This window comes from Quercus lobata, chromosome 7 (assembly GCF_001633185.2).
Source record: "Quercus lobata isolate SW786 chromosome 7, ValleyOak3.0 Primary Assembly, whole genome shotgun sequence".
Lineage (NCBI taxonomy): Eukaryota > Viridiplantae > Streptophyta > Magnoliopsida > Fagales > Fagaceae > Quercus > Quercus lobata.
The window spans coordinates 35,985,085-36,005,470 of NC_044910.1; the positions used below are offsets into that span (position 1 = coordinate 35,985,085).

The 20,386-nt window shown below is 33.0% G+C and overlaps 3 protein-coding genes across 3 annotated transcripts; 2 read left to right on the forward strand and 1 right to left on the reverse strand.

Moving 5' to 3' along the window:
- The first annotated feature begins 5,889 nt into the window (after window positions 1–5,889).
- LOC115951975 (protein NRT1/ PTR FAMILY 5.5-like) lies at window positions 5,890–10,727 on the forward strand. The gene is made up of 5 exons (XM_031069084.1): window positions 5,890–6,087; window positions 7,078–7,124; window positions 8,000–8,214; window positions 8,960–9,447; window positions 9,734–10,727. The coding sequence occupies exons 2-5, from the start codon at window positions 7,100–7,102 to the stop codon at window positions 10,578–10,580; spliced, it is 1,575 nt and encodes a 524-aa protein (XP_030924944.1). The 5' UTR covers window positions 5,890–6,087; window positions 7,078–7,099; the 3' UTR covers window positions 10,581–10,727.
- Window positions 10,728–12,137: 1,410 nt separating this feature from the next.
- LOC115953287 (protein NRT1/ PTR FAMILY 5.5-like) lies at window positions 12,138–14,205 on the reverse strand. The gene is made up of 3 exons (XM_031070888.1): window positions 14,180–14,205; window positions 12,827–13,041; window positions 12,138–12,539 (listed from the first exon to the last, which is right to left on the reverse strand). The coding sequence occupies exons 2-3, from the start codon at window positions 13,022–13,024 to the stop codon at window positions 12,495–12,497; spliced, it is 243 nt and encodes an 80-aa protein (XP_030926748.1). The 5' UTR covers window positions 13,025–13,041; window positions 14,180–14,205; the 3' UTR covers window positions 12,138–12,494.
- A 2,197-nt stretch (window positions 14,206–16,402) lies between these two features.
- LOC115954251 (26S proteasome non-ATPase regulatory subunit 7 homolog A-like) lies at window positions 16,403–20,073 on the forward strand. Its single transcript, XM_031072166.1, has 10 exons — window positions 16,403–16,687; window positions 17,569–17,661; window positions 17,759–17,840; window positions 18,167–18,263; window positions 18,457–18,532; window positions 18,678–18,736; window positions 18,885–19,007; window positions 19,278–19,335; window positions 19,454–19,539; window positions 19,642–20,073. The coding sequence occupies exons 1-10, from the start codon at window positions 16,501–16,503 to the stop codon at window positions 19,711–19,713; spliced, it is 933 nt and encodes a 310-aa protein (XP_030928026.1). The 5' UTR covers window positions 16,403–16,500; the 3' UTR covers window positions 19,714–20,073.
- The last annotated feature ends 313 nt before the right edge of the window (window positions 20,074–20,386 follow it).

The window sequence follows — 20,386 nt, forward strand, 5'->3', positions numbered from 1 at the left end:
AACAATAAATACATGACTATGAGTGCTTTTTTCACCCTTAGATCTAATACAAATCAATGGTCCAAAAAAGGTGTAACTCTTATGAAGTTACACCAGGTGTAACTTGAACCCATCTCTTTTATTTTTAGAATCTAATTTATAAGTGGATAAAGTAATTTGAAAATCAACAGAAGAGTAGCTCTATTTTTTAGTCAATGTTTTAGTGGGAGTTAGAGTTATATTTTAATGGATTGTCCTTTAGTTTTGTCTCTACTTAAACATAGGGAAGAGTTAATGCCTAATCACTAATTTCTAAGGAGTAACAATGACATTATACCCTTAAATCTAATAGTAATCAATGGTCCAAAAAAACTATAACTCTTGTGAAGTTACACCAAGTGTAACTTGAACCCATCTATATATATATATATATATATATATATATATAATTTTTATTTTTAGAATCTAATTTATAAGTGGATAAAGTAATTTGAAAATCAACAGAAGAGTAGCCCTATTTTTTAGGCAATATTTTAGTGGGAGTTCGAGTTATATTTTATCGGATTGTCTTTTAGTTTTGTCTCTACTTAAACATAGGGATGTAGAGGCATTTTTTAATCAAAAAAATGAGGATCCCAAATAGGGGAAGCCCCTTAAATAGTAGCATATATATATATATATATATATATATATAACCAAACTATAAGAATGCACATTTACCTTCTAATAGTAATCAATGGTCCAAAAAAACTGTAACTCTTGTGAAGTTACACTAAGTGTAACTTGAACCCATCTATATATATATATATATATAATTTTTATTTTTAGAATCTAATTTATAAGTGGATAAAGTAATTTGAAAATCAACAGGAGAGTAGCCCTATTTTTTAGGCAATGTTTTAGTGGGAGTTAGAGTTATATTTATCGGATTATCTTTTAGTTTTGTCTCTACTTAAACATAGGGATGTAGAGGCATTTTTTAATCAAAAAAATGAGGATCCCAAATAGGGGAAGCCCCTTAAATAGTAGCATATATATATATATATATATATAACCAAACTATAAGAATGCACATTTACCTTCTAAATTATAAACTATATATTAATTAAGACATCTTGGAAATAACTAGTTTTCCACTCTTATTGCAATTGGTCTTACATTCTTATCTATGAAATTAAAAGGTATTTCATCTATTGGATAGGTAAAAGAAATTATGGGTTTACTAGTTGCACAAAGGAATGAACTAAAATACTACGCTAATGTGGCTCAATAAGAGCCTAGTAACAATAAAGGTTACACTTTAACTTTTAGATATTATATAAAGGCAAAAATGCAAAACTAATCCTTTAACTTTTAGTCTTTTTCATTTCAGTCCTCTAACTTTCAGTTTTGTCATTTCAATCATCTAACTTTCAATTGTTGTCAATTTAATACTCCGTTAAACTCCAGTTATGTCTTGTCATTAATTGAGCTAAAATGACGTCGTTTTGGCTTTTTTTTTAATAAATTTCGAAATTTAAAGAAAATTAAAAAAAGAAAAAAACTGAGGAATCATTCCACACCCAAATCACTCACTGAAAAAGCTTGTAAATTTCCTACGCACAAGTAACAATAATAATAATCAGAATCAAAATAATCCCACCCAAGTTTTTGACGAATCTTCCTCTTCTAATTACGATCTCAAAGCTATTCCACGTAAAGCATGTGTCCAGTGCACATGACCAAGTGGAATTTCTCCGTTAATGTTTCTCTGTCAAACGGCTTAGGCAAAACCCATTAGACTCAAAACTCATCTCTCCCAATCATCAGATTCTCTCTTCCACCTCTGTTCCTCTCATTAGAATCCCTAGCCCACCTAACCCATCAAAAAAATAACTCTGCCCACCACATGCTCTCACTGCCGACCCACCTAACCGTGTTTGTTTCTATGGGTTGCTTCAATTGGTTACTGGACCATAAATTTGCTTAAGGGTGGTTCAAATTGGTTGGCTTCTTAGATTGCCATCAATGGAGTTTTTGTGTGTTGATGGTTGCTGGGTGGTTCAATCTGATGCATTGCTTTATCGATACCAATGGGTTTTGTGGTAGGTTGTGTTTGATATGGCTAGGTCACGGTGGAAGCAAATGTTAACGCCATTTGTCATTTCAAATGATTTGGTTCACGTGAGTGATTTGGGTGTGGAATGATTCCTCGATTTTTTTTTCTTTTTTTTTTTAATATCAGTTTTTTTTTAATTTTTTAATTTTCTTTAAATTCTGAAATCTATTTTTATTTTTTTTAAAAAGCCAAAACGACGTCGTTTTAGCTCAATTAACGGAATGACATAACTGGAGTTTAACGAAGTACCAAATTGACAACAATTGAAAGTTAGAGGACAGAAATAACAAAACTGAAAGTTAGAATACTGAAATGAAAAAGACTAAAAGTTAGAGAGTTTGTTTTGCATTTTTGTCTAATGAATACTATATTTTAGTTTTTAGATATTATATAGATGGGTCGGGTTTAAGTTACATCTGGTGTAACTTTAAGCAATATTACATCACCCAATATTTTTTAATTGGATACGAATTTTGACAAATCCATCGTTAGATTACATTACCTTCATATATTTTTCATGCTTACAAAATTTCAAGATGATCTAAGATTAATAGCCATGTCATCAATCAATTGTTTAAATTAAAGTTTTTGTAGTTTAAAGTAATGTATAAAAGATGACTTTATGGATTGAATGGTAAATAACATCCAATTGACATTAAAATTGGCATAAGTGTTAAGAACATATAGAATATGTAATTCAACGATGGAATTTTTAAAATATGAATTCTATAACAAGTTATTAGATGGTGTAACATTGCTTAGAATTATATAAGATATAACTTGAACCCAGCCCTATATAAATCTATATCTATATATTACTAAAAACTGAAGCGTTGCATTTATTGTTGCTACATTCTTGTTGAGGCACATCAGCAATCATGTCATTCATTTATTTTTTATATTTTTTTTTCTCTATTTAAACTTTTCTTCCCCCTATTTTCCCAAAAAAAAAAAAAAAAAAAACCTCTTCTTCTCCCTATTAGTTCACTAACCTACCGTTACACTTCTTCCAACCTTTCCCTTTTCTTTTTGCCTCTTTATCTCCCCATTACTTTACTGTTATACTTCCTTTCTCTTTTTTATATTTTGACTCTTCTTCTACCCATTTTATTTGTATAAATTTGATATTGTTCTGCCATTCAATTCATATTTTTCCCACACAAAACTATGAGTACTCTCTCTCTCTCTCTCTCTCTCTCTCTCTCTCTCTCTCTACTTTCTTTCAGTGAATTTTTGTTCTTTCTTATAACTCTAATTAAGATTAATGGTTTTTTTTTTAATATGTGTTTTGGTATTGTGTTTTTTTTTTTTTTTTTAATATCCCATAAGAAAGTCTTCTCTTTCCCTTTTATAGATTTAGTTGAATTTTAGTTTGGGTTAATACTTAGTTTTTTTGGAAACTGAAATTTGAATATGCCTACCAATTGTTTGAATAATAAATTATTATAAAGCCTATTATTTATTCCTTTAGTTTCATTTTAATTTTAGCTAAGATAACATTGTAATTTTGTAATGAGTTTTGATTATTATGATAATTTCTTTATTCCTTTAGAGATGAGAAATTTGAATAATAAATTTGAAACTTATAATTATAAAGTTTAGTTGTATATTAAGCAAATATAATACAATAAAGTAGAAGTTAAAGTTAGAAGGGTATGGTTTACCTTAAAAAAATATTAATTAAACATAAAAAAAAAATTAATAAAATGATATATTTGTAGAGATAAAAAGATATAAAAAAAAATACTTATAGAAATCTTTTTTTTTAATAGATAGTTATTGAAGTAATGGTTACTTTTTATATATTACACCTCATTACATAATATTTATATTTCCACGCATCACGTAGGTCTGCAGCTAGAATAGATTTAAAGAAGTAAACCCTCAAAAACATGAATAATCAAATAAACAAGCCTTCAAAGTGGTTGCTACAAAATCATATAGGTAGCGTGCGTTTGCCTAGGAATGAAGCTGCGTTTTGCGTTTTTGATTGGGTTCCATGACACTGTTTATGACCAAGCCAAACACGTCAAATGCAGATCTCTAGATAAATATTAGGTCTCACGACACTATTCATAACTTAAAAATTATATTGTTACAGTGTTTTTAGTAATAAGTTTTTAATTTTAAGTAAAATAAGCTGTATCTAAACAGATTCATAGACTAAGACATAAGAGGATTTAGAGCCTCATAAGCAATGTAATCCAAAAGTAGATACCTTCAAATCCTACACGTGAAATAGACAAACGGAAACGTATGAAAAGGGTAAATGTCATTGGAGATTCTAGCCTTTTACCCCTTTTTTTTAAAAATATTTGGCAATATGCCCCTGTTTTGAAACTGTATAGGTTCGTGCCCTTGTTTCGAAACTCGATTTTATTAAAATCAAGTTTCAATGAAAAACTCGCTTGGTTTAAAATCAAGTTATGCCCAATCAAACTTTAAAAATATATATATATATATATATTTTGCATGGAACTCGAGTTCCATGAACGCCACTATAGGGCTCCCTGAATATTAAAATTATAAAAAAATTGCATGAAAACGCTCCTATAGGGCTTTAAAACGCCGCTATAGGGCTCCTAAACCTGGTATATAATCAAACTTATAAAAAAATTGCATGAAAACGCTACTATAGGTCTTCCTAAACGCCGCTATAGGTATGGAACTCGAGTTTCATGCAATTTTTTTTTTTTTAAATTTGATCGGGCATAACTTGATTTTAAGTCAAGCGAGTTTTTGAACACCCTTTCCAAATAACAAAGTATTTCTAATAATTTCGTTAGTTGCCCGGTTTTGAAAAGTATGTGTGAAACTAGCATCTCGAGTTTTAAAAACTCGAGTTCTAGATTTTTGAGACAGCTGACGTGCATAAAAATTCCACGTGAAACTCGAGTCTCTAAGACTCGAGTTCCAGTGCGTACCTATGGAATACAACCCCACAAACGTACCTAACTTTAGAAAGAAAAGCTCCAATCAAGAACCAACCCAGTACCCACCAATCTCCAACAAATGTTCAACCCTTCAAAACCCAAAAAGCAACAAGACCCTTTTCAATACAAACCAAGACAACAAAAAGCAAGCAATGCCCACAACCGAAGACAATAAAAACAAGACCCTTTGTTGTGGATCTTCTTCTTCTTTCTTTCTTTCTTTCTTCTGGGTTTCCTTCTTTCTTCTCAGTTCTTTCTTTCTTTTTCTTTTTCTTTTTTCCTGGATTCTTTTTTTTTTTTTTTTTTTTTCTGGGTTCTTTCTTTCTTCGAGTCTGTGTTCATTTTTTTTTTTCTGGGTTTGTATTTTTTTGTTATCTATTTGAAATCTTTTTTTTCTGGGGTTTGTACATTTTTTTTTTTATCTGTTTGAAATTGAGTGTAAAAAACTCGAGATTTATGTTTTTTTGAACTTGACTGTTAAAAACTCGAGATTGATGTGGCATATAATGTCCAACTCAGTTTTTAAAACTCGAGATGCTAGTTTGCATTTTTCTTTCAAACTCGTATTAACTTACTATATTCTGTCCCTTCACAACGTTAATTTGCAAATATTCCCGCGAGTTTTTCATTGAAACTAAAATCGAGTTTTGAAATAGGGATACGAAACTATATAGTTTCAAAACAGAGATATATTTATATTTAAAAAAAAAAAAAAAAAAAAAAAAAAAAAAAAGGGAAGAAGTTTGTTGGGGGGGGGGGGGGGGGTTGTGGTTAAAAGCTGGAATCCCCAAATGGCATTAGTATTTGTGTTTCACTGTCGGTCACAGTATTAGTCCTTGTGTTTCACATTCTTGGATACTTGAAGAATAAAATAGATTTTATCTAATGACTAAGAACTAAGAAGTCAACTTACATGAGTTAAAGAATGCAACACCACGGTTTACGAGGAATTAGGAAAGTTGTATGACTGAAAGTCTAAAATGAGCGTGAAGGCTAGACTCTGACATTGTCTCTCCCAGAAATTTCCTTCCCACGCTTTGTAGTAAAGTTTGTACTACAATATTCCTTCAACCCCAGGTAACATCTATCATCTATGCCTTACTTTTTTTTTCTTGTTCATGTTTTTCTTTTCTTTTCTCTTCTTTTTTTCCTTTTTTTCATGCTTTCTTAAAGAACCCTCTTGTTGATACAATTTTGATCTTAAGTTTGTTTGGCATAATCTTAGGAGAACCTAAAACTCGAATTTTTTTTCTAAATAACAATAAATATTAAAAAATTTAGTTAATTGTCACGTTTCAAAACAATTTTGAAAACTAGCATCTCGAGTGTCTAAAACTTGAGTTCCAAGATAAAACTTGAGTTTTTAAGTCTCGATTTGTAAGTGGATTACGTTGAAGTGGGAAAAAAATCAGGCTGAAAATCGAGTTTTAAAAACTCGATTTCCATTAATTGAGAAAAAACGCCGCTATAGGTCTTTAAAACGTCACTTAGGACTTAAAAACGCCACTATAGGACCCCCTAAACCTGTGCGTATAAAAAAATTTTGCAGAAAAACGCCGCTATAGGATTTTAAAACGTCACTGTAAGGCTTAAAAACGCCACTATAGATGAAATTTTTTTCATGGAAATCGAGTTTTAAAGACTCGAGATCTATGTGAAATTTTCACACTCACAAGTCGAGTCTTTTGGACTCGAGTTATAATATGGATCTCGAGTTTCTAAAACTCGAGATGTTAGTTTTCTTAATTGTTTGAAAACGTGCCTAACTTACTATTTTGAATGGCTGAAGGAATCTGATATGCACAATACCTCCCTAAAACTCACCATTTCTTGAAGCTAAGAATGTTTTTTTTTTTTTTTTTTAACTTTATATGTGCTGAGTCTGCTGACCTTCTTAGAGGTCTACTCAGTCCACAAACCTCCCACTTCTTTGGGATCTGGGAAATGTTACTGGTAGACAGAAATTTTCCCAATTCTTGCAACTTCAAATATCTCTGATGCCTTTTGCTTCGGTTGTTCTCTCTCAGAACTTGTTCCAACTGATTTTGTAGTTTTTTTGTATTACAGAAAGTTTAGGTTACTGGTGAACATGGCATCCTTTGTCAGAATAACAGGTAATTTGTACTAGCTTATAAATAATGTCGTAGTTTCAGCACATTTGGTTAACTTGTTACGCAAATGTGTTAAAGAGAAATCACACAGTCACACACTTGGCATCTTATTCTGATTGTTACTTATTTGGGTTTTTTTTTTTTTTTTTTTTAGTCTTTAATCATAGCTATAGAGGTACTAAGATTTAAGAACGCACGAATCCCCTGCAATTTGGCATTATTCTGTAGATAAAATTTTAATCGCTCAGTGTTTTAATAGAAAATAAAGCCCCTTGCATTCCATCCCTTATTTTCCTTGCCTTACAAGTAATATGGATCTATCTACTCCTAAAAAAAAAAAAAAAAAAACAAAAACAAAAACAAAAACAAAAAAACAAAAAACAAAACTATCTGCAGAATCTAGTATATTCCATTTGCTCGTTTCTTTCCAAAAGCCATTCATGAATTATGAAATTTCTTTGAAGCACAATTTAGGGCCGTAGATCCTTAATCCTTATAATATTCGAACTAGGATCTTTCTAAGTTTTTTTGGTAACTCCACCATGAAATTCTTAAAATCCTATCCATTCACTACGAAATTAGTAGATTCAGACTTGGCGCATTCTAATCCAGAAACCAATGGGAAAGGAAAATCTCTAACCCTTGATATCCAAGTATGCCTATGGAAATTTGTAAGATTTCAAAGAGTTCAATTAGTGATTACTGTTTCAGCCAGTTATTTTACTTGACAGTCATGTCATCAAAGGGTTAGTTCAATTAGTGGGTTACAAAATTTTCATTTATAGGAAATAGTTTAATATATTAAGCCACCTTAGATTTTATTTATTTATTTAATTATTGGTGTTTTCTAAAAACACTTTCTTCCTCTTCCATTGCAGTTCTGTTATGGGCCAACATGCTAACAGCTTGGGCCTTGTTTGTGATGACGCCATACTTGATAAATGTCTGGAAGCTTAACATTACCCGCGCTGCTGCAATTGTTAATGTGTTTTCTGGTGTTGCGACCATAATGCCTATAGGCATGGCCTTCCTTGTTGATGCTTTCATGGGTGACTATTGGATGCTCTTGCTCTCCAGTATTGCTTATAGCTTTGTAGGTTTTCAAAACTTCCCTCATTTTTTTGTGTTTATACTATGCTACAAGTATTACCAATTTTGTTATATAAATCTGCTTTAGTTATATTTATCATTTCGCCAAGAGCCTTATACCCCAATCACATTGCCTGCTCTTGGGCTTCAAATTCCCCTCCCTACATTTTTGCAACAATGTAGAAAGAATAATCAAGGAGCAACATTGGGCATCTCATCTAAATAAATTACTCGAAAATCGTTGATGCATGGATTATTTTGACTGAGGAATGTCATGTTTCATGATTATTTCTTCTTCTTCTTCTTTTCTAATTTGAATTAATTGCAGCTCTCTGCCTGAAATTATGGAAGCATTTATAACGCCCATCCTATATTATAATGTAATGGAATCAACACTCTACTTTGAGAATAACTTGCATTGTTCGCCCTGCTATCCATATTAGTGTCAAAATTAACGACTTTTTGGGCAGATTACTCTCAAATTAAAGTGTTAATAAATATGTTAATTAAAAAAATGATTTGGATTATGCGAACATTACAAATTAATCTTAAAAATAAGGGTGTCAATTGCAAACTATTGTATTTGGGGTGCACATTGCAAGCCACTTAATGCTTGTCAATTTGTAATGCTTTCTTGACAATGTTATTGATCCGAAAACGTTACCCAATTCATTCTTTTGCACAGTATAGGTTTTGACAAAGTCATAGGACTTACCAGAAGATGTACTAATTATTGGGTGTCACTGCAGGGATTAAGCTTCTTGGCAATGTCAACACCACATGTTCTTCCTGATGCTGCAAGGAACTGTGATGCAAACAAGCCAGGTTGCATTGGTGATGCCCAAAAGGTTCTCTTCTATACAGCATTAGCACTCATAGCTATTGGGATAGCTGGTCATATCACATCCTTCGAGTCTTTCCTGAAACAACAAATGGAGGAGAACCAAAAGCCTAGGAAAGTGGTAGCTGTTGTTAGTGTGATTATTTTCCCAATTGTTGGATGTATTGCACTTCCATATATAAAGCCATGGTCTGTCCGATTTGGAATACCAGCAATATGCACTGTAGTAGCAACTTTTCTATTCACAACTGGCTCACGTTCATACAAACCATCTGGACCGCAGCCACAGGGGAGTCCTCTTACAACTGTATGTAGAGTCTTTGTAGCCTCTGCTTCCAAGATGTTTCGTCATCAACTACAAAATGATAATCAGGTGCCTCACCCCCGGAGTCTCAGGTTCTCTCTCTCTCTCAACCTAGAAACTTGATGATACGAAGACATTAATTTAAAACCAAGTGCCCACATTTTTGCATTTTACAGGGTTATTAGAAAGTATAATGACCTCACCAATGCTCATGATTTCTACCAGTAACTATTTTCCAATTTACTAACTTCTAATAGTTGGTAGAACTGATACAATATGTAATCAGCCATAAGTTATGACTTACAAGCTACAAATTTTTTTATCAAGCTTAACACATATTGCCTACAATATTCTCTGAAACATAATTTTTAAATACAGGTGCCTTGACAAGGCTGCCATTACAGTCCATCCCCAAAATAGATGGACATTTTGCAGCTTAGCAGAGGTGGAGGATACAAAAAAAGTTATACGCATGATACCCATGTGGATGACCTTCATCATGTGTGGGGTTGTGATTTCCATAGGAAACACTTATTTTTTAGAGCAAGCAAATGATATGAATCGCAAGGTTGGAAATTTGAAGGTCCCTCTTCCCATATTTAAATGTTTCTATGACCTTTCAAAAGACAAGTTCCTTGAACTGTATGTCAAAGTAACTGAAAAATTAAAGATTCAAGGAAGACATGTACCCCCCTTTGGAATCTTTGTAGCAATGCTGTTTTCTATATTATGTTGTATCACAGCTGCAGGAGTGGAAACCAGGAGGCTTGACATGATTAGAAGGCACAGGTTACTTGACAAACTTAATGACAGTAATGAGAAAATCCCAATGAGCATGTTCTGGCTTCTTCCACAGTTTCTCCTTCTTGGTGCCGTTGAAGGAATGTCTAACTTCAGCATTGATCAATTCTTCACTAATCAAGCTCCTGCCTCAATGAGCCGCTACTTGAAACTTTTCCGCCACGGTGTAATTGGAGCAGGAACTGTAGGTAGTGTCCTTTCGGTTTATGTTGTGGGTAAATTCAGTGAAAGGGGAGGAAGAACAAATTGGTTTCAGGACACACTGAATAAAAGTCGATTAGATAACTACTATTGGACACTGACAGTGTTGATTTGTATAAATCTTTTTTTGTACATCTTGGTGGCATTGCTGTACACCTTTAAAGACCCACCAAATAAAGACATCGGTAAAGCAACAAAGAATGAAGAACCTACGCAACCTTAGGAAGATGATGTGCATTGTTGTTATTGTTGTTGTTGTTGTTAGTATTCTTAGATGAATTTCGTTTTACATCCGTTTCCTTGGATTCTCCAATTCAATGTGTCAGTGTTCTCTGTATTGATTGGCGTTTGTAAGGTGCAGTGTATCAACAAGCTGAAGTTAATGAAACTGAAGTGATTTTTTTTCCTTCTCTTGATTTTGATAATGTTTCTCACCAGAACTTTCTTTTTCATAGAAAACGTAAGAAGAAATTATTATAAGGGCTTTTTAAACAATGAAATGAGAAGGGACTATAACTCAAGAACTAATCTCTGGTTCTGCAAAATGTAGGGGATAGAGAGTCCACTGAAACTCCTACAGGAAATGACCACTTCAGGCAAGCCTGCCTGCCTGCCTGTGAAGGGGCTCCACTGCACATAGTTCATTGTGTAGCCACTGCACAAGCGGAGACACCAGGCCAGACATAATTAAGAGCCATGGTGTGTTTGATAAGCAAAATGAAAAAATTCCCAAGGTTTTATTTTGATTTGAGTATTTAAAATCAAAGGATTAGAAAAATAATTGCTAGTATAAATGTAACAACACACGATGATATAAGCTATGGGGATTTTATTTAAACAAAAACATTTGTGATATTATGAATTTGAAAAGACGTTTTACTCCTTGTCATTTTAAATCCACATATTAATAAAGCTCAAATCCCTCCATAAATTTAATCGATAGAAAACAAAAAAAGTCATTTCATACATTATTCAAGTCATTTAAACTAAATATTTAAACCAAATTGTTCTCATTAAATTCCTTGATACAAACGAACCACTAGTGCTAATCATCTTCATGAATGGACTGATTGCTCACACTTATTGTACCACAGTGCCACCAAGATGTACAAAACAAGATTTATAGAACTCAATACTGTCAGTGTCCAATAGTAGTTATCCAAACGACTCTTATTCAGTGTGTCCTGAAACCTACTTGGTTTCCCTCCACTTTCACTGACCTTTCCAACAACATAAACTGAAAGGACACTACCCATAGTTCCTGTTCCAATTGCCCCATTAGTGAAAAATCGCGAGTAATGTTTCATTGATGCAGGAAATTGATCAGTGAGGAAATAATCAATGCTGAAATTAGAGATTCCATCAAGGGCACCAAGAAGGAGATACTGTGGAAGAAGCAAGAAAATGCTCATTGGGATTTTGCCAATAGGTTTGTCATGTAAACAATGCCTTCTAATCACGTCTAGCCTTCTGGTTTCCATTTTTGTAGCTGTGATACAACATAGTATTGAAAGTAGCATTGCTACAATGATTCCACAGGGGGCTAAATAATTTGGTGGAATTATCTTTTTTGCTTCAATATAAAGTTTGGTGAAAAGATCTTTTACAAGGTCATAGAAAATTTTAAATATGGGAAGAGGGACCTTCAATTTTCCAACCTTGTGATTCATATTTTTTGCTTGCTCTAAAAAGTAAGTGTTTCCCATGGAAATCACAACCCCACAAATAATGAAGGTCATCCACATGGGCACCATGCGTATAAAGATTTTGGTATCCTTCACCTTGTTTTTGCTGCCTGGTTCACATGAACACGACTTACACGAGCCACATATGAATAGAAAAGTTGACAGTACTGTACAGATTGCTGGTATTCCAAATCGGACAGACCATGGCTTTATATATGGAAGTGCAATACTTCCGATAAGTGCGAGAAGAATCACAGCAAAATTGCCAACACAATTCCATAGCTTTTTCCTAGCATCTGTTTGGTTCAGCTTTTGTTGATTCAGGAAAGACTCTTAAGGATGTGATATGGCCAGATATCCCAATAGCTATGAGTGCTAATGCTGTGTAGAAGAGAGCTTTCTGGGCATCACCAATGCAATCTGGATTGTAGGCACTACAGTTGCCTGCGACATTAGAAAAGGACAGGTGGTGTAGACATTGCCAAGAAGCTCATCCCCTGCAGTGACACCCAATACTTAGTACATCTTCTGGTAGAAGTTCAGACTTTTTCAAAGCCTATATGGTGCAAAGGATTGAATTGAACATTTTAAGATCTATACTACTACGAACGTTATCAAAGACAATGTTACTTCTCGATTATTCATTCTACATTGTTGCACCAATATTATTTGATGTTTGAAGTGATAAATATAAATTAAAGCAACTTAAACCAAAATAAAAATTGCAATATTGGTTGCAGAGCAGAAACACATAAATGAGTGAAGGAAATTTTGGAAAACCTACAAAGCTATAAGCAAGACTAGAGAGCAAGAGCATCCAATAGTCACCCATGAAAGCATCAACAAGGAAGGCCATGCCTATAGGCATTATTGTGGCAGCACCAGTAAACACATTCACAATTGCAGCAGCATGGGTTAAGTCAAGCCTCCAGACATTTGTTAAGTATGTCATCATCACCCACACAGCATAAGCTGATACCATGTCAGTCCATACCAGAACTGCAATGGAATAGGAAAAAAAATGCCTTTAGAAAACACTAACAATTAAATAAACAAAAACTAAGGTGGCTTAGTATATAGATGAAGAATTTGTTACCATCCAGTTGAACTAACCCTTTGATGACATGACTGTCAAGTAGAATAACTTTAAAGCAATAGTCATCAATTGAATTCTTTGAAATTTTACAACTTTCAATAGGTAAACTTGATTTCAAGGGTTGAAGAGTTGCCTTTTTGATTACTTTATGTTGAATATTCTGGATTATCAGGGGGCAAACTTCAATCACTTATTTCACAATGAATAGATAGGGTTTTTAAAAGTCTTTGGTGGATTTATCTTAAGAACTATACAGGATGTTAATATGAATATTTTAAAGATCTATGGCCATAAATGGTGCTTCAGCATAGTCACTTTTCATCATTACAAATTTTGGACGACCTTATGAAAAAATGGAGCAAATGGAAATCCTCTCCATCCAAATATGCCAGCTTTTGCAGACAGATTCCATATCACTTGTAAGGTAAGGAAAATAAGGATGAAATGCAGGGGACTTATTCTCTATTGAAACTAGTAACATTCACTGTATTGTAAAGAACCAAGTAATAACATTGGTTTCATGTGTTGTTCAGTTTTTTGAATTCACAATCACTTATTTGTAAAAGCGAATTTCTCTATAGCATGTGAATCTGTATTACATTAGGTCCTTCCTTAATAAGCATGCAAAGTTAAGCATTCATTCAGTTTTTTTACACCTTCTGCTCAAAGTAATGTCACTCTACATTTTTTATTTCAAGTTTAGTGTTTTAACATACATCGTGATGTTATATTTTTTTATGATGCCTTAAAACTAAATAAATAATATTATAAACTTCTTACAGATAAAAATCCTGTCGCATTAAATTAGTTTACAAGCTAGATTTTTTATTAACTTAAGCAGATGTACTGAAATGGTAGATTATTTATAAACTATTAGTTGGATCACCTGAAATGCTGAAAAAGGTTGCCATGTTGACCAGTAAACCTCGGCTTTCTATGGTACAAAAATACTACAAAAACAGTGGGAGTTGGAACCAGTATATTAAAATACTAAGTTCAGCACATATGGTTGAAGACCATAAAGTTCAAAAATATGCTTACCTTCTAGAAATGGTAAGCTTGTAGGATCTCCTATATAAAGATTAAGAAAACTTTAGATCAAATGTATATCAAAATGATGTTCATAGAGAAACCAAGAGAAGGAAAAAAAAAAAAGAAAAAAAGAGAGAGAGAGAGAAGGAAGTCATAGAAGATGTTGCCTGAAAATACTCGTGGGGGTGAAGGAATATTAAACAAGTCACCTCTTTTTGGTGTTATTTTGGCTGATGAAAGAAAAATGAGGTCCATGAGCAGCATAGTTTTTTTCTAATCAGTTTCAGATTCCTTTGAATCGAATTATTTCCTTTTTCTTTCCTTGATCTATACTGTAAGAAACAAATATGCTACATGTGACTCATAATATAACTATAAGAATACATTCCTCAAAAAAAAAAAAAAAAAAAAAAACTATAAGATATACGATCATTGCCAGTTTGCCACCAAACTAGCATCTATATTTAACATTAACAAAATATATAAGTAATCTCCTCAAATTTAAACTAAACTAATATACGAAAAATAAAACTAGCAGCTATTTAATATTAACAAAATATAAACAAAAGAAAAGATACAAAATTATTGTTTTTAATACATTTCTACTTAATCATTTGTAATTTATCAAAATGAAATTTGAAATTCTTTTACATCAAAATCACCTATGGTTGATTCCATACTAAATGTCACAAAAATTTTCCTTTTAATATAAAAATTTTCTAAGAATCTGTTAATGCATCACTTTTTTATTTAGAAAGCTAGTTTTTGAAATATTTTATGACTAAAAATGTTTGTTTTATAACTATAGTAAAAATTGAAAGAATAGATAGAAATACAATTATTCTATAATCAAAATAGTATGAACCATGAAAGTTGAGTCACGCTTATAATCATATATGTCCATTATTATTCTTACTTAATCCAATTAGTGTTGTCAAGTAAAAACTATATATATAACCAAGCTATGAAATTGCACACTTACCCCCTAAACTATATATTAATTAGGATGTCTTGGAAATGACTAGTTTTCCACCCTTATTTGCTGTTGGTCTTACATTCTTACCGATGAAATTAAAAGGTAATCCATGTATTGGATAGGTTTTGATGATATGTTTTTTGGTTTAGTGAAAAATGAAAAATATAGATAAGACCAATACTCTCTTCTACTCAGAGAGAGAGAGAGAGAGAGAGAGAGAGAGAGAGAGAGAGAGAGAGAGAGAGGAGAGAGAGAGAGAAGAGAGGAGGAGAGAGAGAGAGAGACGAGAGAGAGAGAGAGAGAGAGAGAGAGAGAGAGAGAGAGAGAGAGAGAGCCCTTTAATGAATTTATAATTCAATGGAAATTTTTATTAAATACAAATACTAAAAAAAAAATATGAAGTAAGGTTTTATTTGTATAGAAAAAAATTTCATGATATTTGATCAATAGAGAGAGAGAGATATATATATATATATATATATATATATGTTATTGTTATAGTGTGAGTGTGTCCGCAAAAGATCGCAATGAATTGAAATGGACTAAAGTGGTCCAAATTAGACCGAATAAATCGAAATATTACGCTGATATGACTTAGTAATAATAAATGTTACACTTCAACTTTTAGATATTATATAAATATAGATGCGTTAAAGATGTTATAGTCCAAAAGAGTCAAGCATAATTCATTGTGGTAAACCTGACCCAGAATCGACTCATGGTCACCCCTAACATGAACATTTATTATCAAGTGATCGAACCAACCTTAAGAAGATTTGGAGACTTAAAAAATCAAGTATGCAAAAAGCCCTAAATCTCTAATTTAAACGACAAAATACTAGTAGCCGACACTACTCCAATCTTCCTTCTAATTATCAGTAAAACCACATCATCATCAATTCTCAAATCTCACATGGAAAAATGCTAAAGGTACAAACTATTTTACAATTTTTTTTTTTTTTTTTACAAACTATTGATATAATGAGTAATTATTAGTAACTAAAAAAAAATTACGTTAATAGTTAACTCAACAAGCCAATTCGCCAAACACGTTGTTAGATACAGCTCTTTACAATCACATTCTATAAAACGCAATCTCACAAAGCGGTTTTAGAGTAGAGAAACTTAAAAAAAAAAAAAAAAAAAAAAAAAAAAAAAAAAAAAAAAAAAAAAAACACCTCCGTCTCTGTTTCGTATTTGGATTTTGTTTTAACTCATTTCTTTCTACACAAGACAACGCACACTCTCAAACTCTCTAAAAAAAAAAACACAAAAGCAAGAAAAGTACTCGAAACAAAAACATATTTTCAAAGTCTCTTCGTCGGAAAAATTTAAAAAAAAAAAAAAAAAAGCTATGGATGTGATAAAGTCACAGCAAATATCGTCGAAACCAATCGAGAAGGTGATCGTTCACCCATTGGTTCTCCTCAGCATCGTCGACAACTACAACCGAGTCGCCAAGGACACTCGCCGCCGAGTCGTCGGCGTTCTACTCGGCAGCACCTTCAAAGGCACCGTTGATGTCACCAACAGCTATGCAGGTCCCAAATCCCTCTTTTACATATATATATGTGTTTACCTCCTCAATTTTTTCTAATTTTGTGTTTAGATCTAATGAAAGTTGTAGATTTTAGGGTTTCAAAATTGTGGATTTTAGGGGTTATTAATGCACTATGTAATGTGATTGGAAATTTGAGTGTGGCATTACGTAATTTTGTTAATTATATGGTTTTGTGAAAACTTTGATTTTTAGGGTTTTTTAGTGAGTTACTATATGAATCAGATTTGTTGGAAAGAGTTGCTATTGTTCGAGGGCTTAACTTTGCGATTTGCATCCAACTTTAATTTCAACAACAGAGCCAATGCTATCCAAAAGTACTAGTTGGTTGTCACAATCTAAAAGGACTAGTTAAGTTACAATTAGACTCCTTGTAATAGTTTGTACTTTATATACGCTAAATTGATTGGTTCTACTTTAAATGGCACACTCTTTTAATTATTTTTTGTGATGACACTAGGTTAATGGGATAATTAGGATTATTTTCCAAGTGGTTTCAAACTTTCAAGTCAATGAAATCACTGTTATGGCCTCTATGCTTTGTCATAGTTACATTGAGAGTGGTGTTTAGAGTAAGTGTACTAGTTAGGAAGAGTGTGGTCTAAATATGTTAATTTACTTATATGTGTTTCTGAAAGTAGATCGAGGAGATTTTTCCTAATGTTCTAGCATCACATATTGCCATGTTGTATGGTAGTTGCTGCAAAGTGCAAACTTACTAATAATTAAAAGAAAAAAATGTTGACCAATTTTATCTGGTCAAAGGGTTTCTAAGTTTTGTATTTCATTTCAAAGTATGGTTCATTGCATGATAAGAGTTTCACTGGTATTACTTTTTTCTTATTGGTGATCTTGTAATTTCAGTGCCCTTTGAAGAAGACGATAAGGATCCAAGCATATGGTTTCTTGACCACAATTACCATGAAGCGATGTTTTCTATGTTCAAGAGAATCAACGGTAGTTTTTGTTTTAGTTTAAGGGTAAATATGATGTCTGTTAAAAAAATCCCATGGGGAATTCTAACTTTTCTCTATATGTTCTAATAATGTTTCAGCCAAGGAGCACGTGGTAGGTTGGTATAGTACAGGCCCGAAGCTACGGGAGAATGATCTTGATATTCACAGATTATTCCACAAGTAAGATCATATATCTTAATTTATGAGGAAAATATTTTACAGCTGTCTATTCATGTAACTGTATCATGCATTCGTATATATGTATATGTGTGTGTTATTTTCTCTCTTCAATACTAGCTTTAGGCCCTCATGTTCAATATCTTATTGTTTTGACCAATCAAATATTGATTGAACTCTATAACACTAGCAAGAGGTTTGCAATATCTTCTCTCTCTCTCTCTCTCTCTCTCTCTCTCTCTATATATATATATATATATATATCTGTGTGTGAGTGCATGTGAAGTTCATTTTTGTGATAATATATATATTTTTGGGTGGTGTTGTAGCTATGTCCCAAATCCTGTCTTGGTCATTATTGATGTCCAGCCCAAAGAGCTGGGGATACCCACTAAGGCTTACTATGATGTTGAAGAAGTCAAAGAGGTAAGAAAAATATCCTGTTTTTTTATCTGCTATCTTTATATAGAGATTGCATATGGTGAATGGTTGAGTGCAGTTCCCATATATCATTTTAGAAGAGACTAATGGAAGTCTCAAAGTTACTGTTCTTTTCTCAACAAGCTGTATCCATTTTTCCTCCCTTGATGTTAATCTAATGCTTGATTATGTGTAACAGAATGCTACACAAAAGAGCCAGAAGGTTTTTGTCCATGTGCCTTCAGAAATTGCGGCTCATGAGGTTGAGGAAATTGGTATGCCATGACATGAAAATTGCAATTTTCCTGCTAGCATTTGCCACCATTTAGAATTTGAAATAAGATGCAAAGTGACTTCATCTTTGAATTTATGATCTTTCATCTCCATTACTAATTGCATTCTCATATGATCTATCTACAGGAGTGGAACACTTGCTAAGGGATGTGAAGGATACAACCATTAGTACACTTGCCAATGAGGTTTTTCTTTTTTCCCCACACAGTTTCTTTTCTTTGTTTGCTGAAGCAACATCTTGTGTAAATTTCAGAATTGAGTTTTTTGATTGTGGATGCTTATCTCTGAACAAAAACATTTTGAAGAAGTAGATTTGCCTTTTGTTTTGTTCAGGTTTCCGGAAAACTCACAGCTTTAAAGGGTTTGGATGCGCGACTACGAGAGATACGTGGTTACCTTGATCTTGTCATTGATGGGAAGCTTCCTTTAAATCATGAGATACTTTATCATTTACAGGTATAGTTTGTTATTGCACATTACTCTTTTCACCATGATATTGTTATTTACCTGCCTTTCTTTTTTATTTTTCGTGAAGATAAGTATATCTTTCTTCCCACATATGGTGTCACCAGTTTTTTCAGAAGATTATCTTTTTTCAATGAAGTAAATCAAGTTTGACTGAGTTCAAAATAATATTTGAAGAATATCAATCAATTTTGGTGCTCCCAATACTTTCACTTCTTCATTTACCTGTACCAATTATCCTCATATCTTTTAAAACTTCAGGATGTGTTCAACCTGCTTCCAAATCTCAACGTGAATGAGTTAATCAAGGCATTTGCAGGTAATACTATATGCCACAAATGTAGACATTCTAATTTAGGCAGGTAGATGGGGATAATCTGTATATATAGTTTTTCTTTTTCTTTTTTTCTTTAAATCTCTCTTTTCCCTTTGTGCAGTTAAAACAAACGATATGATGTTGGTAATATATCTTTCTTCTCTCATCCGAAGTGTCATCGCACTCCACAACTTGATCAATAATAAGGTGACATGCCCTCTCCTGACACAAATAATACTCTCTCTCTCTCTCTCTTCATTGAGCACACCTGTATCAATTGGGCTGATGTATGTAGATTGTGTTTTACAGATGTTAAACAAAGAACATGAGAAAGCTGAGGATGCAAAGCCTGCCACAGTCCCTCCTGCTAGTGGAAACTGATTTTGGGGTTTCATGATTCATCCTTTACAGAGCTCCACCTTTTGGGGCAGTGAGAACAAACGATCTGCTGCTTTTGAGGCTTCTCAATCATGAGAATTTTGTGTTCTCCGTAGTGCAATCTGATATAGCAGGGTTCCAAAATTGACACCCATGTTGATTTGTTACATGATGTTAGTAAACTGTACTGTTTAACATCTTATGCCATGTTCAATTAGTCATTTTATGTAGACTTCCAAGCATTTTTCCTCAGTGTGCTCCAAGTTAAAACAATTCCTGCTCACCAAGATTAGTCTGCATTGTGGATATTGCATTGGCTGCTTGTGTGCAGGTTGCACGTGATATCCTAATCATTTGATTACATTCTTTAGGAATTTTTTTTTTTTCCTGTTTTTATCATTTTTCGCTTCGTAAGGGCCACGTTTAGATGTTGCTAGAAGTGCGACCAAAGAGCCTGCTGTCTTCGGTTGGCATCGGCCGTAGTACACCAGATAGCAAAAAAGTGCCTCCACTTGATGTGCCATTTGGGGAAAAAAATTGCAAAAAATTTTCACTTTGCTACTAGCAGTGCTAATTTTTTATTCCGTTTTTATTTTCTTTTAACCCCCCTTCTCTCTCTCTCTCTCTCAGCCCAAGATAAAAATCTCATGGTTCGCTCTTTGATCTCTGCCTAGAG